An 18,114-nucleotide genomic window follows, 5' to 3' on the forward strand; every position below is an offset into this window, starting at 1 on the left:
TGTCAGACAGCAGGGGCTGCCGCCAAGCCCCCTTGCTGGGGTGCTGTGGAGGATACCACTGCTCCGGGTCTCAGCAGTGCCACGTGAAGGGGACCTCACTGGGGTACCCTGCAGTGAGAGACCTCAGCAACCCTCCCAGGAACAGCTGCTTTCCATGGGTACACCCCAAGAGGCAACTGGGCTTATCTGTGGAGACCACAAACCCCACTGTGGAGTCAAGAGAGAACCACAGTGTGAAAGAGTCAAGTCCCCAACCAGGCATGGCTTTGCAGGCCTTGCTCCAGCGTTAGGTGTGATGGGACCTGGGGCAGCTCTGCAGCTGGCCTTGCAGACCCTCTTATTTAGATGGTAAAAGCTGTGGTGTGCATCGCCCCCTGCTTGGGCCAGCACCTGAGTCACCTAACTATGCACAGCCCCATTTTCCACCTCTGCTTCCTCCCAGCACCCAGACAAGCAAGGAAAGAGAGAGGAGACACTGACCTGTGGCTTGCACGTTGACGATGGTGCCCTGAGAGCGCTTGCGGGTCATGGCGTACCACGACTTGTCCGGGTCCTGGATCCACTCCGCCGCCTCGCAGTAGAACTCGCCTTGATCTGACGGGTGGAGGTTGTAGATGGTGAGCTTTGAGGTGGTCTCGCCCACCTTGTCCAAGCGGACGTCCCCCGTGGCCTGCCGCTGGGCGTAGCTGCCCCCGGCCCGCAGGACGAAATCGCGGCTGAGGGAGATGACCTCCACGGGCGCCTCGCCGCCTCGCTGCCGGTACCAGGCGATGGAGACGTGGCTGTGCTGGACCGTGCTCTTGGCCACCTCGCACTTCAGCTCCAGGGAGTCGCGCTCCACCTTGTGCAGCGTCTGTGGGACCGCGGTCACTCGCAGCGAGTCGGGGATCACTGTAGCGCAGGGGGGATGGAGAAGCACAGAGTTAGGGTTAGGAACCCAGGAGAGGGTGTTATGGTTGCAATTCATCACTAGGATTAGCAAAGGCCTGCCAGCTCACACCTAGCCCCAAATAAAAAGACAACCGTCCCCAAATACCTGCAGTCCATGAGCGACAGCAGAAAAGATCACACAGCTGGATTTACAGCGAACAGCCGCTAAAATTAGGATGAAAAAAAAACCCTGCAGCACCGCAGATTTGCTTAATTTTAGCAAGCGTCTCAATTGTAGCAGGAGGTCCCGCTACTAGAAGGAAGGCTTTCTTAAAAAGAGCTATTTATGAATTTTGCTGTCTCAAGAAACATCATATGGAGAGGATACGGCAAGCCTCCTTCCCAAGTCTGCAGACAAGGCAGCGCCAGTGAACCTGTTAATGCCCACGGTTTCACCATGCACCAGTGGAATATAATTAACACATCTCAGCTCAGTTTCATTGACAACACTGGAGGATCTGACAAAATTGGTTACGTTGCCAAAAGCTGCATCTGTTTCATTCAGGCGCTGCTACGGAGAGCAATCAGTTGCCCTGAGGACAACCGCTGGCATTATTTATGGCAGGAAATTCAAAGCAGGAGAGAGGGAAGAAAAAAGCCACAGGATGGAGTAAATGAAAGGGAATTTTTTCTCGTCCAGCTCAGCCCAGAGCATTTGCTTTGACCAAGCGTGTGCTTCTCAGGGAATTCACTGTCCCAAGAGGGAAAATACCTGGTAGGACTCATTTACGGCCAATTGACCTCATCCCTGCAGCCACGTCTCCTCCTGCCTCTCATCCCCTCATCCTCCTCGCCCAGGCTCCCCATCCCCTGCCCACGGGCAGCAATAGCCTCCGGCCATGCCGTCCCACACCAGTCAGGAGCTGCCTCGCTTCTCTCCCCTCTTCCCTCCGACTCCAAGCACAGCGGTGATCACGGCCAAACTCCCCAGCTCACCAGCCTGCACGAGGAGATTTACATTTCTCATTTCAAACCTTTCCCTGTGATTTCCAGAGCGGTGCAGCTCCTTGCTCTTTGCCCTCCAGTCACGGGCTCTCGTAACTTTATTTTTACATCAGGTAGGTAAATTAAACCCAGTCACCATCTTGCTGGAGCTACTTTCCCACTGAGCTGCTTCAAAGGCAGAGCTCCCTGCTACACACACCAGCCTCCCTGTGCCAGTATCTAGGGTGAAAGCAGCGCTCTGGGAAGAAAGCCTGCCCATCCTCCTTCCCGCAGCCAGTCTGAGAGCCCTGCAAGGCACGGAGCCGCCTGCTCCCCGGGACGGCAAGAGGAAGCCTGTCCCAGCACGGGCCCCATGCACAGCCCGCGGCAGCAGCTGCCCGGGGAAGTGCAGCTCCCACGGTGGGAAGGGAAGAGGGGAGGACCACGGCCACGTCTCGCTTGCCACCCCATTCCCCGAGCTGCCTACAGGCTGACACAGGCACCGCTTTGCCAATTGGACTTCATGTTTCCAGGTCGTAACCTGGAGGGAGGGTTAGCATCTCCTACACCGCAGCTATTGCAAAATGCATTCCTGGAGAAAAATCTGGAGGCGGTGGCGTGCTGGAGGCTGTAATTTGACTATGATAATGCCCAACACATTGCGTTGCACTCCTTGTGCTCTTTTGGTTTTCAATAAATAAATAAATAAATAAATAATTCCAACCATATCCTCCCCACGAGATGAATCAGTACAGCCTTTGGGGTTCGCGCTGCCTTGAGGCTGTGAGCTTGAAGCAGCCTGGCGTGGGGATGCTCTCGGCAGGCTGCCTTCACAGCCAGGAGGATCCGCTCCCACCCTTGCCCTCTGTCTCACCCAGCTCCTGCTCCTCTTTCCCCTCCCTCCAGCATGCCACCCAGGAGCCTGTATCATGCTTCCCCCCAAACCCAGCCTGGCATCCCCCTTGCTCCCAGCTGGCAGAGAAAGGCAGCATCTCCTGCTAGCCCCTGAGCCGCCAGCTGCTGCAGAGGGGGTGCTCGCAGCCCCCAAGTTTTAAGAGCTTCTGAAATAATAAACGTCGATATTGCCACTAGAGGGTGTCAGGGGCCCAGCCAGGGACAGTCCAAGTGTCCTGCTGCCACGAGGAGGAGGAGGAGGAGGAAGGAGCAGGAGGTGCTCCCCTCTCCCCTAGTGCACACAGCTCCAGCCAAACCACCTCAGGTACAGACACCTCAGCAATGTACAAGCGAGGAGCACCCGGTGAGCTACACAGAAGTATTTACAGGTTGGGAACTAAGGTGTTAACTGTAGGATAAGGAACCGGCTGACATTCACCTGGAGCAGGGACTGGAGCTCCCTGGCCTGGACTCGGTACGCAGCTCAAGCTCTCCAACACGCTCTCCTCCAAGCCCCCAGGACCAGCCCCTTTTCCAGATGAACTCTACCTCACATGGACATAGATGACCTGAGGTGTCCCCGTTCCCTGGGCTGGCTCTGGTTTGTTCTTAGGTATCCAAAACGCCAATCACCCCCGAGGAGCAGGGCTGCAAAGCCGTTACAAGCTGGACACAAATCAGAGAGCTACCAACGTTTTGTGTACTCCCAGGCAAGGCAGCAGACCTGCCTGGGATACCATTTCCTTGTTAGGGGATGCACGAGGAGCAACAGGCTGGGAGCCAGAGGCCCAAGCTGGTAAAAATCACCACCACTACCCTGCAGGCTCTTCAGGAGAAAAATAACTTACACGGGGTAGGCAGCACAGCTACACACCGCCGTCTCAAGGGCCTGGCAAAAACCCGCCAGCTCCTTCTTCCCTTGGGTTTCATTATTGCTTTTACCCTCCAACACGCTTTAGGGGCACCGCGTGGTGCTACCTTGTGTCCCCAACTGCCCGCTTCCCACCGTCTGGACAGAGCTACGCTTGCCAAGTGTCAAGTGTGAACTCTTTAGGAAGAACAAATGCGCGCGCTCCCCGCTCCTAGGGAGCTGCTTTTGGCTGAGAAATGCTGCTCTGGATTTTACAAGGCATTAGTGCAAGAGTTATGTTTCCATCTGCCCCGTGACATCTTGCTGCCCCGCGGGGATCCCAGCTCCGTGCCACCAGCCTCCTTCCCCGACGCCTCTGGTTGTGCTGGCAAGACAGAAGCGAGCTGCTCAAGACGAAGCGCGGCGCCAACGCCACCACCTTGGAGGAGAGCACTGGCGGGCACCAAACGGCAACACTAAGGGAATGCCACCTCCACGAGGGGGTGAAACTGAGTACATCAGTGTTTCTGGCACCACAGGGAAAACGCACGACAAGCGTTAATAATCTGGTTGGGTAGGGGATTACTTTCCTTGGGTAGAGCCCAACCTGCACCATCTTGTCTGGGACACGGGGTTGTCAAAGACGGCTTTAAAGGGAAGGCGGCTGTGAAGTACTGACCCAGCTGCTGCCGGCAGGCAGCGGGGGAACCCAAGAGTTAAGTAAAATGGCACGGCAGTTGTTTCACAGCAGCAGCAATAAATCCTCAGATTACAATAGTTGCCTTGTTTGTACATTAATGACTGGCTGGAGTGATTACCCCGGCAGAAACGCATCTCTCAAAGCAACTGGACGAGTTCAGGCAGCCAGTGGGAAAGGGCAGAGAAAAAAAAAAAAAAAGAACACAAAAGAAACAACAAGAAGTAGAAAAACGGGCGAGAGAGAATCAGATAGAGGACATGTAAACTCGAAATTAGGTCAGCTTCCCCTCTCAGGGCCTGAACTTCTCCTTTGTTGCTGCCGGGCCCGTTAGGCACACCCGCCTGCCCCACGCGGCCCTCGTCAATGCTATCCAGCCCTCGCCCTCCTCCTGTGCCGCGGGAGCAGGATCCCACTTCACACCCTGGTCCTGCTCCAGGATGTGCCTCATGCCCGAGTGACCCCGTCCGTGAGCCCCCTGCGCCGCGCAGCCCCTCTGCTCCTGCTGCATCTGAGGTGGGGAGCAGGGGAGGCGCCTGTCAACGAGCCCCTTCGCCTCTCTACACCCACCCAGCCCCGAAACACTCCGAGGAGCATCTGGTTATTAGGACGGCTAATGTAAGTGGAGAAGCTCAAGTGGCCTCATTAAAAGAAATTAAAAAAATAAATAAATAAATCACAAAATGCACACAACCAAGGATCCCAAGAGCTGGGCATGTCGAGGGGTACAGAGAGAGCACAAGGCCTGCCTTCACCTCCCAGCCAAAGCAGTGAGGGAAACCTCTAATCCCTCACACATGCACACTTTTATTTATTTATTTATTTTTGCAGTCTTGCTCCATGGCTTTGCCTGTGCCCCCTGCCCCTCTGCGAGACCCAGCCCTGCAGGCAGCTGGGCGACAGCCAGCAGAGGCAACTGGCTCCGGCAGTGAGTCAAGGTGAATCAGCTCCCAAATCCCTCTCTCTCCCTCTCCCTCCCTCTTGCAGAAACTCACCTTTTTGAGGGTTTTAGCACTCCCTCTGATCCCAAGCCCGAGAGCCACCGGTTAGCTCCTGCAGCTTAATGCAAGCCTAAGCCACCGCAAATACAAGGGCAGAGCACATCGGCACGTACCTCTTTCACCCCGGGTTAAGCTGATGCGTTTTACTTAACAACACTTGAGAGCTAAGAGCAGGGACGTGGGAATTTTCTGTGGCTCAGCTGGCACAGGGTAACCTGCTAAGCCCCAGCCTCCTCGACCCACAGAACAGCCAGGGAGAACAAAAAAATACCCAGCACGAGGAGCCGACACAGCCTGGGCTCCTCTGGAGCTATGCAGGCAGTGCTGTCTTAATGTTTTACACCTCCGAAGCCGCAGGTAAGAAATGATAGAAGTGGAAAGCTTAGAAAATCCTCTTTTCAGCAATTTTAGTTTAAAGCCTTATTTCGTTCAGCCCAGTGTACTCGGGGCGGGCAGGCAGGCAACACAAACAGCCGCGCAGGGAGGGAGCTGCACGGTGCCATCGCAGAACAATCACGGCCCGTCTCAGGCCATATTCCCCGGGGGCTGTAACCACGTTTGCGGTGTTTCAGGCAGGTGGGCTGTCCCTCCCCACAATCAATTTTTGAGGAGGATTCTCCTCTCTCTCTCCCCCGACTGCGTGCGGAAGAGAAGGAGCAGACTGGAGATAAGAGCGCGGAGCTGCTTGCAGAGATTAGCGCCTGCCTTTCAGGAGCCCGGCAGAGATCACACCGAAGGTCAAGGGGAGCTTGTTAAGAGCTGCGGTTCCTTCATTTAGACAATCACGAAGGGTCTGAGTCCTACCAGGCTCCTTTCTCCCGCCTGCCTCCTGGGACCCGGCCTGTCCCTCGTGCCGCAAAGCACGGGATCAGAATTTCCTATGGAAAAATATCTTTGGTGGAAGATAACCCAGGCCGAGATGCACTTGGGAGAGGAATCCTGAGAGCATTTTTTAAATTAAGGACTCTCAAGGCTCCAAACTGAGAATATGGATCCCTGTGCCTCGTATCTAGTGCAGACCAGCATGACTCCTACACTCCAACACATTAAACCATCAGAGAGGCACTGATCAGTGGAGGAGAGCACTTCGCATCACGCACAAGTCAGTAACACAGGTGTGCAAGCAGTGCTTGCTTCCAAAACGCCAGCCCTGGATCTCCTGCCCCATCCCCTCTAAAACAGCCTTCCTACTGAGCACACAAGCAGAGCATTTCAGTCCCCGCAAACAAAGCACCGAAGGAAGGACGGAATTAGGTTTTATTCTATTTTACAGCCCTAATTTCCGTTCAGCCCCGGTCTGGGTCTTAAGTTCCCGTGGGAAGATAAAGTAAAGACGCTGGCTTTCTGCTGCACGGACGGGGAAGGAGAAATGAGAATCGCGTCTCTTCGTGCCTGTCTCCAAGCAGATTGCCGAGAGACACAGGGTGACACATAAATAGAACAGAGAAAGTTTGGAAATCTCAGAACACAAAAATCCCCTGTACAAACTAACGGCAGGAATCTCGTCTAACGGCTCTGTTCCAAGTACGGGGATTGTTTGCAACGCCTCGCGCAGCCGTACATCTCCAGCAGACAGCAGGCCATCCACTGAGCCACAGGGCAGCCTGAGCTGGGGGGTTTCTGGCAGCTGGAACGAAGGACGTTGCTTCTGCTGGATATTTCCAAGCTACCGTCTTCCATCGAGGTTTTGGCAGCCCCGAAGTGTTATTGTGAAGCTAGCACCCCCGTGATGAATGAAAGGCACGGTCTGGCTCCTGCAGGATGGAGTCCAAGCCCTCCAACCACGATGAGCACCTGCTCTCTTCCTGCGCTGAAGACTGCAGGAAGCAGAACTGAGACGAGCAGTGCAAATTCAGCCAAACACTGTCAGACTTCTGCCACCAGATAAAGGCTGCACAGATAAATCCAGGTAACGTCCACTACTGCAAATCTCTCTTCCCAAAGACATTCTTTCTACTGTACTTATGTAATTTTGCCTCTTACACATGTGGCGATAGCAAGCTCTCTTTAAGCTCTCCATGCTCCCAGCTTCTTCTAGTTCAGGCGGCGGTGATCTGGGGAACAGGGGATAAGGACAGGAAGACAGGACCTGAAGTGCTGTGCTTGGAAGTGCATTTTCAGACCGTGTAAAGCGTTCTCCTGCTCCAGCATAGCAATCAGCTACTCTGGAAAAGCTACTCTGGCACACACAGCCAGTTGACTTTATGTACGAGTGCGCTTGCCATCTTTATATTGAAATTTTTTAAAAAATATTTTTGTTTTTATATTCATTGATCTGGGCATTTCAAAGCACCCAGTGCCCTTCCCTTCTCCCAGGTTTCTGTTGACCCCTCTGGTTATCACCACGAAGACAGCGGGCCACCACCAAGCTGCTCTCCCTGTAGAAGAGCACTGACTACAAGGTTAGAGCAGCGCCCCTCACAGCTACAGAAGGGGACACCACTCTTCCCTACAACCTGTGCTGTGCTTGAAGGAGATGAAGACGACAGGCGGTGGGAAAGCTGCGAGCAAGAATCAGTTGACAGGAACAACGAAGGCTCTGTCATGAAGTCCTGCATCGCCCTGGCAAGGCACACAAAGAAATCCTTCTGCTCACCACGTCTCCAGCAGCAGCTCCTAAACAAGGCAGGCAGAAAGTTAACAGTTCCTGCTGTACAAATTATATATTCTAACTATTTTTGTGGCTTGTTAGGGTCTCATTTCACAAAGATCGAAGGTCCTGCGTTCTGCCCTTAGTAGGCTTCTTCACAAGCCAGCAGCAAAGCCCTCCTTGCAGCTGCATCCTGCTGTGGCCCTTGGGCTGCTCTTATGTGGACGACTGTCTGGGGGAAATCTCACTGCTGGGGAAGAGTAAAAGCTTTGTGCAACCCCAATGAACTCACACTGACAGCAGACTTAGCCACAGAGCAGCCACCGGGTGGTCTCCCACAACAAATGCTAAATGCTGAGATGCAGCACCCATTGCAGAAAGAGCTGGAAACTCCCTCTGGCTTTACAGTCACTGGTCGCTTCTCAGCCCCGTGCCAATCAACGAGCCCTGCTGCTCATCAGGAGATCCCCACGGGGCGAGGAGCCCCACAGAAAGATGGCTTGCTCAGAGCCAGCAGCACAGACACACAACTGATGGTTACGGACAGAAGGCAAAAGTTTGGATCTCGCAAAATACATGTAAGGTCTTCTAGAGGTCAGTACCCCAGATTTTCTAGGATATCCCAAGTCCTTTGCAGTACAGAGCCAGGAGGCGTTTTAAAATAAACAGTCAGGAAATAAACTGCGCATCAAAATAAAGAAAATACGTTTTTGGTGCACCTATTATTAAACCCAAGGCACAGACTGTATCAAAGTAATGCATTGCAGCAAACAAACAAACGAAAAAAGCAGCAATGAAAATAAGTCAAGAATAAACTAGTAAATAGGAAGTTTCCACGATGTCTCCAGAGCAGGATCAATACCACTGGCTCCTGCAGAATCCAGGATTTTATTTATAGTGTTTCCAGCCTTCTGCCGGTGAAGCTACTGAGCGAGAGCCAAACGCAGCTGACACACTGCTGTCCCCAGGTCTCCAGACAGCTCCATTTTTCCCCGTCAGTGCCTGTTTCACCACCGCATCAGAGTGCAAAAGGCGCTGAAAGCTGTCAGCTTCCCAGCTGCTATTCGCTACCCTGTAGGTAAATGGCAAAATGACCAGCACAGAGCATTTCACTTGCGTGGCTGGTTCCATGCGTCCCCTCAGCGGAGGCAGGCTGCGGAGCTTCACCAGCTGAGACACCAGCCCAGGAAGAGCAGCAGATGCTCCGCTGGCTGCCGCCTGCTCAGCGGGCTGGGGAAGGCACAGAGCAAGGGAAACATCGCCAGCTCACATCAGCCCGAAGAGACTCTTGAACAGGAACAGGGAAAAGACAGGAGACTGCAGACTTCTCACCGCAGCAGTGCCCTTGAACAGCGTCTTCTTGTATCACTACCTTTTATAACTTTCTCCTGCTGGTAGATATCCTCAGGTTAACATCTCCCTACAGACATGCAAGCTTCAAGGAGACAGGAACAGGAAAGGATTTCCTGTAAAGCTTCAGCTACTGATGTTTCCAACCAGAAATGCCACCAATGCTGCCTGATCTCTGCCTGAAGCTGAGCCTGCTCAGTGCCTGTTCACCCTCTCCAGCTCCGAGACAACGGCTTGTCTCACAAGCACCTGTAAAGTTCGAAAGCCCGAGATCTCTTGTGCAGATGTGCTATGGCATGCAAATAAAGAACATCTTAGGAGCCTGATAAGTAAGATACGCAGTCTTGCATCACCCTTGCTCTGTACTGTCTGGGGGGGGGGGCGGAAGAACTTCTCACAGCTGCCTGATCCAAGTGGCCTTTTGGCAAGCAAGTAGAACTGGAAATCAACACAGGTCGATCTGGAGAATTATGATTGATTAGTCGATGAGAGCGATCATCTTGTTGCTGAAAGCAGAGGACACCAATGGCAAATGGTCAGAGCAGATTAATTATTTAACTCATGGCAGGTGCATGGACCCACAACCCATTTAATAGGTTTTCTCCTGTGACACAATGGGAGCTTGGCTGATCCCACAATTAGTACCACCTGGAGGCACAGGAGCCAGCTAGAGCGCAGTCCCTGAGCAGAGCTTAGTACCCAGGAGGTGAGGTTTGATGTTTGCAGTGCATGCTCTGCAGGAGCATCACCATTCTGCGCCGGGTGGAAGAAAAGCAGAGCATGAAAGGACAGCGTGAGCGTGCCTGCCTGCCTCTCACCTAACCTTAGAAAGTGGCAACTACTTTGAGAGTGGGTAAAGCTCTCAAACGAACACTGAGAGATGGAGAGCAGTCTCAGAATAACATCTCACAGGTTTCATGGAATAGCTGGAGAAGCACAGGAGACACCCACCACATATAACTATTTCTCTGAGGAGATGAATGCAGTGGTTGTTCAAACCTCAGATGCCAAAGAAGTAACCTGGAAGACAAGCACAGGAATCAAGCACAGGAATATCCCAGTCAAGGAAAAGCAACTTTATCAGCTACCTAGGAATTCAACCATGAAGCAAAATAAATAAATAAATAAACCAACCACAGGAAATCAAGCTTCACTAGTTCCTCTACTCACATTTTTCTTCTTTCTTTTATAAAATAACTCTTACCAAAACTCAGCCCGCTATCAGCTACTCTTACTCTTCCCAAAATTCAGCACGCTATCCTGTCTAAACCTGGGGGAAGCATTAATCCACTTATAAAAAAAAAAAACAAACACCACAACACCCTACACCAAAGGTAGACCCAAGAGCATTGTTTTTGGCACAGCTAGGACATGTCCTCCCAGCTTGCCTATCGAAGTTGTGTTCCCTGTAAGGCAGACTTACAAAGTGGGGGTAGTTTTAAAGGCTATCATATTTCAAATCATGGCTAAATTCCTGTAAACACGACCTTCAGAAAGGAAGAAGAAAATAGCTTTTGCCTGTTCCTTTTTCTGCTACACTAAAAGAATGAGAAAGATTTATTTTTTCTTAATTATTCTGTATTTTTTCCAAAACCCTTGCTTGAGCACATTAGGTATTCAGGTCTCCTGTGCCCTGGCAGACTCCGGGGTGACCAAAGAGCTCGTGGTACCATGACAGCGCAGCAGGAAGAGTGGAGAAATCAATGAGGGAAGAAGTTTCTATTGGACTCTCAAAGCTCCCAAATCCTGTTTTTTTCCTATTTACAACACAGCTGGGAGAAAAATTCCTTGGGAAATACTTTCCATCTGCAGCCAGTTCTGGGATATATGGGATATATATATGGGAAAAGGGCTTACACCTGAGGTTGCAAACAGCTTGGCCAGGCTGGTGCTTCCAAATGCCACCATCCTACAGCAAAATGAATTGCACAGCACCGCTGCGTCCTACTTCCCCTAAAATAAACAAGCTGGGAAATGATCAGAAAAGACAAAAAAATGACCCTTGTTTAAGAAAAATGTTCATTCTTCCAACCATCACTAAAAAAACAAAACACAACATAAAAGAGACAGAAAGCCATTTCCCCTTAGAATTCATTGCAAGTTTATTTGAGTACTCGATCATCCCCAGACATCCTGGATCTATTAAGGACTGGTTTATGCCAGAAAAATCCATGCAAAGTGATTTCAGTTAAACTAATGCAGCCTCTTATACTTGCATGTTAAAACAGTTTTACTGCAGACTTCAATCCATGCAGTTTACTTTGAGAACTTAAGGAGTTTAAAGGTGCCCAATGGGGGAGGGGGTATTAAGGCTGTGGAAAGGATACACAGGCCAGATCCAAAACTCACTGCCTCATACGGTGCAAGAGAAATGCCAATGCCTTTCAGGTCACCAATGTAAATCCGATTGCTGAGAGTGTCCCAAAACAACACAAAAAGAATTTGAAGATAAAATTCCTAGGAGGCTGACAATCACAGAATGGTTTGGGTTGGAAGGGCCCTTAAAGCCCACCCAGTTCCACCCCCCTGCCATGGGCAGGAACACCTCCCACCACACCAGGTTGCCCAAAGCCCCATCCAGCCTGGCCTTAAACACCTCCAGGGATGGGGCAGCCACAGCTTCTCTGGGCAGCCTGTGCCAGGGCCTCACCACCCTCTGAGTGAAGAATTTCTGCCTTATATACAATCTAAACTGACCTTCTTTTAGTTGAAAACCATCACCCTTTGTCCTGTCACTACAACTACTCATCTTTTCCCTATAAGAGCTGCTGAGGTGCCCAACACCACACCGAGCACGGCCCTGCACTGGCTACAGTTAGATGTGACACATCCTCATGCGGAGCATGAACAAAAATGCACCACCGAAGCCTGGTCTCCACCAGTCTTCTACTTCCTTCTTTTAAGCTATGGTCAGTCAGGTCCTCGTGACTCCACCTTGTTCCTTGAAGGAACAGAGTCATACATCTGCTTTCCACCCCTACAGTTCACGACTGCTGACCCTGGGCTTTGGTTAATCCACCGTTCATATAGATTTTAGGACAGGACTTCCCAGCAAACTGTGCACACTGCCTCCCTCCTGAAGAGCCCTGGGACAGAGCCCAACAGACCACAGCACAGCAAACAGCCCTCAGGAGCAAAGAATTGCAAGGTTTGGGCTTGCTTTGTTTTTACAAAGCCCCCGGTACCCGTCACGTATTAGAGGTGATTATGGAGCTTCTCTGCTGACATGTTCAACGGCGTACACCTGTGAAAACCTCTTATTTCCCTTTTAAGTATTTCTCTCCTTCCTGTCTTCCACTTTTTTTTTTATTGTTTCTTTATAGGCTCCTCATTTACCTTCAGACTCAACCATTTAATTTTTAATAAGAGGCTTCACTGTCTATCCCCTGTCTCTTCAAAGGCCCAGCTTTATTTTTCTGCCTCTTCTTGGTCCCCCCCAGCCTAATTGTTATCATTTCTAACCTTCCTTTGCTTTCTTCTCCCCTCTAATCTCTCCTTGCTCCCATCTTCCCCTTCTGAAGTAAGTCCTTTTCATCCCTCACCTCCCTCTTGCCCTCAGCCAAGCATCCAAATACATGTGGAGCAAGTGTAACCAAGCATAAATATGAAAGGGATCCTCAAATTCTAGCAAAACGCTTGCCCCTACCTATTCAAATATTTGACTTACACTGATTAAGTGCAAGAAGATCATAAATATTTTTTTACAGAGCTGTGCAGGTCTTTAATAAACCCCAGCTTCTGCCTCAATGGCAGCCAGGACTGCAGTTGCTGAGCTGTTTCTATGCATTACAGGAGATTTGCTCCAAGGTAAAAGAGAGGGATGCCTGAGCCAGGAGCTTGAATTATAAGCAAGGAGATTTCATTCCCCTGCTGCTGCTTGATTGAAATTCAATGCCTTCCTCTCACCTGCCTCTTTGTTATGCTAACCTCTCCTGGCTGGCCAAAAAGTTTCTGTCCATGCTGCCACCAAACCTGGGGAACTTCATCTTGCAAAGTCCAAGCTTGCTGGATGCAGCACGGCCTCTTACAGGGCATATCCATGCCACGGCCAGCAGCTTGCCGCCACCCCTCCTCAGGGCAGGTAGGTACGGGGGTGTCACGCAATGCCAGTGTCAGTGCCAGGGGACATCAGGTGAAGTCGCTGTCCTGTGAATGCCCATCAAGGAACATGGCAGGTTTTACACAGCACTGCCACAGCATCCTCAAAAGTCCTGGGTTTGCAAGGGGTGGATTAGGACTGGAGCATGAAGTCTTCTCTTACGGTCTCCCATTCCTAGACAGGCTGCTGCAAATAAATGGTAGCAAAAACTTCACTCCTTGCCAGCCAGGTGACCAAACCTGGCTCAAAAAGGATATTTATCTCATTTTCTGTGTTTTGACTGAATTTCTGTATGGTCTCCTGGGCTTTAAGCTAGCTGCTTATGCCTGCCCCCACCACAGAGATGGGTCACCTGAAAAGCCTTTGGTGAAGACTTGCTTTCTGCTCCAGAGCTAGCCCCATACCCGCTGTGCTCCTCCAGCCCCATCTCCAGCTCCCATCCTCTCTCCACAAGGGAGCACACGCTCGTTTTTGGCATTCCACAGGAAAAGCAGGTCCCACCAGTGCAACGAGCCTCACAGCAGCAGGCTGCGAGCGCTGGTGAGAGCAAGTTTTGCAAAAAAATGCCCCCAAGCCCCTACACCCCCTCCCAGTGCTCCCCAGATGCTCTCCCAGAGGGCAGAGCTGTTTGCTGGGACCTCAGAACGGTCTCTTGCCAGGAGGAAATAAATAAATGAAATAAAACACGCCCGTGTGTGGGCTCATGCAATTTTAATCAAACTAATGTCTGCAAAAAGGGGGGGATCGAGGGGCGGGGGGGTAGGGGAGGGAGGGATTACGGTGCCACTTGTTCAAAGCGCTCCCGTTTATTCCACATCTGCGATCCCTTCTGAGCTCCCAACAGCAGCGAGGAGCATGAGACACACAAAGCGAACACGTCGCGCGTACCGAGCTGTCTCTTTGTTTTAGTCACTGTCTGCAGCTAATGTCAGCGAGAGAGCACTCCTGGGAGCAACGCTTCGGTGCAGCGCCAGCTAATTACACACTGACAAAAGCACCCGGGAGGGGGGAAATGAGAAAGAAAGGAAACCAAGCATCCTAAAGAGCAGAAAACGGACTGGAGATGGGAGCAGGGAGCCCAGACCTGCTTCCCACAGGGCCAGGAGATGGAGTTACACATGGGATGCAAGGAGCACGCCCTAAACCAGCACATCGTCCCCTGCCCCGCAGAGCTGCGAGTGCACTGAGGGACGAAGGGTACCCCAAAGCTGGCAATGCCGATGCTCAGCTACCTCATGGGGACGTGTAACACTTGGTGACACTTTGGGGGAAGGTGTCCTCTACTCAGTGCAACACCTCCCTCTGAGATAGCTGAGAGCCACCTGCCTGGGGCTGGGCAGTCAGCAGGAGCAGGTCCCCGCTGGGCTCTGGTCTGAGCTACCCCGGCCCCGGGCACTGCTCACAGACAGGGATTAAAGGCAGGGAGATGAGAATTTCAAGCACGCATTGGGCAAACCCATGTTCATTCCCCACAGCGACAAATAATCGGGTGCCAAGGAGGAGATTAACCCTGCGGACCAAAGAAAACAAAGGCACAGGAGCCGGCCTGCTTACAAAGCTGCTGCTTCTTCTCCCAGACGAACACAAATCTCTCTAGCCAGGACGAAGGTAGCACCTGCACGAGAAATGCTGACTGCTGCCAAATAAATACAAGCCTCCGATTTTATGTGGATCCACAGCAAGCAACACCAAGATGTTTGTGACAGCTGTTGTGGTGGTGAGCCCACCCGAAGCTGTGACAGGACACGACTGAGCAGCACCAGAGGCTGCCCCTTGCTATCAGGCAGATGTGGCCACCCCACATTTGGGGAAGAGTTGGGAAGAGGCTTTCCCCACTGGCTGCCAGCTAATGGCCGTGAGAGATGTCTGTGTGCTGCCTCCTTGACAGGCAGGTGTGTCATGACAGGCTTCGAGTGACACATCCCTGTCACAGCAGCATGGTGGCCAGTCAAGAGACCTGCAGTAACGCCACCCTAGGCTGTGATCCTGTCACTTCTCATGAACTTAACCACGCCGGGCTCCTGATGGCATCTACCTGCATGCTGGCTGTCCCGCTGCTCCAGGAGGCCACCCCGAGCAGCAGTGCTGTGTCCTGGCCGTCACCAAGAGGATTGGCATTTCTCTCCCGACAGCTTCAACTAGCAGATAATAAGGGATGGGCTGGGCGGCCCACAGGGACCCTGTGGCGGCTGGCTCGGACCCATTGCGCTTGGGCAGAGATAGAAAATGCCTTCTGGACACTCAGGGAGGGGACCAAGAGAAGTGGAGGGTTCTGGTGTGGCCTAGGGCACATGTCATCGAAAACATCTTGTTAGCACAAACCGGTGGCTACTACCCAGCTTGACTTAGCCCTATCAGCCCCCTCAGCACACCACAGGAGGGGACAAGTCCATCTTCCTGCACAGACAGTCTGCAAAACCTGCAGAAACTCCCCGCAGCCCTGCTGCGGGTGCACAGGGCAGCTCAGCACCCCAAGCCAGCACAGCACTTCTCTAAAGCAACAGGCCTGGCCTAAGCGGGACCCCACGGGTGTGACTCTAGGCACCCACCCAACCATGTCTACAGTCTCCCAATTCCTCCTCTCCCCTTCTCTCTGTCGACATCAGGCCCTTGTCAGATGCCTCTTGAAGCAGATGAGATCTGACAAGCCTCATGTCTCTGAGGATGAGCAGGCAGCAGACGCTGCTCTGGCCACTGATAGAGGGGAGTGGAAATGATCTGAGAGCAAAGAGTGCCGGCATCTCATTACCCACCGCTCGCCAGCCCGCGTTACTCATAAAGTCACTTCAAAAGGAGCTCCTCAAAGCGTGCCGGCGCTGCCTCCTACTCCCCAGTCGCAAGGGGAGAGGAAGAAAGGGTGGGCGGCAGTGCAAAGGTAATTACTGTATCCCGATGGCCCTGATGGAAGACTGCACTGAAACCCTGCTTGCCTGCTCTGGGGTCAAGAGCCTGAATCAGCCACTAGGGCACTGCTGAAGGACACATGAAAAGGGTGGGGAAAGAGCCCCCACATGGTCCCTGCAGCAAGAGGCCTGCTGGAGGTGGTGCCCATGTCTCCAGCAGTCCTGGATCCTGCACCCCAGGGACCAGCCTGGAGGCAGAAGTCCCTCACACACAGGGACATCCCCACATCCCCCAGGGCCACAGCTACTCAGTACTCGAGTGGCTTCGGCTGCCAAACAGCTCAAGCAGGGCTTTTTGTGTGGCTGGCATTGCTCCTGACTGCTTACTCGATAGCTGAGCTCCGCACAGGTTTGAGCTCTGTTCCAGCTTTCTCCTCCTTGTATTCAATCCTGGCGCTGCCAGGTGGGCCATCCGTAACGCACAAATGTCACCTGCCATTCTGCAAGGCATTGTGTCAGAGGACAGGTGGCATTTGTACACCTGAGGGAGCTCAAAAGGTGACAACGCGGTGCCAGAGGGCCTGTGGTCATCTGCGGCACGCTGATGCAATTCTTCAGTGGATAACAAGGCTCAGGCGCCTCACATTAACCCTCTAATTTAATGAGAGCCTCACATTAACCCTCTTAATTAAACCTCTAAAGCACATCAGCTTGCTGCTTTGGGACCTGCACGGGGTTTCCACGCAGCACACGAAGCAGTACGCAACCCGGGCTCCACACCTTCTGGCCTTCTGGGAGATGTTTGGCACTACAAGTTATAATTGTGACACGTGTTTGGTAAGGAACAGATTTATAAATGCCTTGCTCTCTCAAAGAGGCAGGTAAAAACGAAGAATGACAAGGTCTGAGAAAGCGAGTGCTTTTCTCACACCATACCCAGGTCAGAAGCACCTCTCACCAGAAAATCCTGCCCACTGTGCCGCACCAATCCCTACTACAACATCTCTTTGCAGAGCCCTGAGTTATCATTTTAAACAGTAAGGAATAAAGCCCTACAGGGCTCAATCTGTTGAGAGAGTCAAGGAACCGGAGCGGGATGGAGCAGACACCGAAAGGCATCTGTCCCATTAGCGCCAGCGCAGCCAACACCCCTCGCTTGTGGCAGAGGCTCACTCAGCGCTCAGACGGGGAGGAAAGCAAAGGGCAGGCAAAACCACCGTCCTCTCAGCACTCAAAAGCACCTTTGTTCAGGCTCAGCCCTCTAGCTTGAGCTCTGCTCCCTTTGCAGGCTCTCTAGAAACATCTCTTGCTGATAGCAAAGGGGAGGCTGATCCCTCCCTCCCCGTCAGCATCCTCTGGAGCACTCCAAGGGCTAGGGATGCTGCACACCATGGTTCCCCGCTGCTCTTCTCTTCTGACGGTGGCAGGGAAACTCTACAGTGGGGGCAACATGTCCACGTCACCATGATGTGGGGCCGAGGCAGGCAGCCAGCTGCACCAAACCCCAGACACATGGCTGGCTCGGGGGTCGGAGGTGGGGAGATGCCACCCCCTCCTCAAGTGATGTGCATAGCCCGCAGCTCTCCTCCCCATTACATCTCCTACTTACAAGCAGCTGTTTGGCAGCATTACTAATCAGTGCCGCGTGGAATAATGTTACATCTCCCCCAGCACTACTCTGTTATCTTCTTTCTTTCCCCACCTCCAGCTGCTGCTTTCCTTCCACCACCCCCAGACTGGAAAGCAATAATACATTCCTTTGCTTTATCCAGGCTCTACTTTTCTAATAATGTAAACAATTTACTTATAACCCATGCAAAAAAAAATTAAATACAGTTAAACCCACTTAAAATAAATACTTGCTGAAGGAATATCAGCTGGAGACTGCTCTCTGACTTATAATAATCCCACTGCGCCCAGGGAAATCCTCTTAAAC

At 52.2% G+C, this 18,114-nt stretch overlaps 1 protein-coding gene across 3 annotated transcripts in view; it reads right to left on the minus strand.

The window, feature by feature from the left end:
• IGSF3 (immunoglobulin superfamily member 3) overlaps positions 1-18,114 on the minus strand; it is an 81,135-nt gene that overhangs the window by 28,779 nt on the left and 34,242 nt on the right. For all 3 annotated transcript variants that reach the window (XM_068691903.1, XM_068691915.1, XM_068691893.1), the window contains exon 3: positions 481-891. In XM_068691903.1, the coding sequence (XP_068548004.1) occupies positions 481-891 (411 nt within the window). The remainder of the gene's footprint in view (positions 1-480; positions 892-18,114) is intronic.

This window comes from Anas acuta, chromosome 1 (genome assembly GCF_963932015.1).
Source record: "Anas acuta chromosome 1, bAnaAcu1.1, whole genome shotgun sequence".
Lineage (NCBI taxonomy): Eukaryota > Metazoa > Chordata > Aves > Anseriformes > Anatidae > Anas > Anas acuta.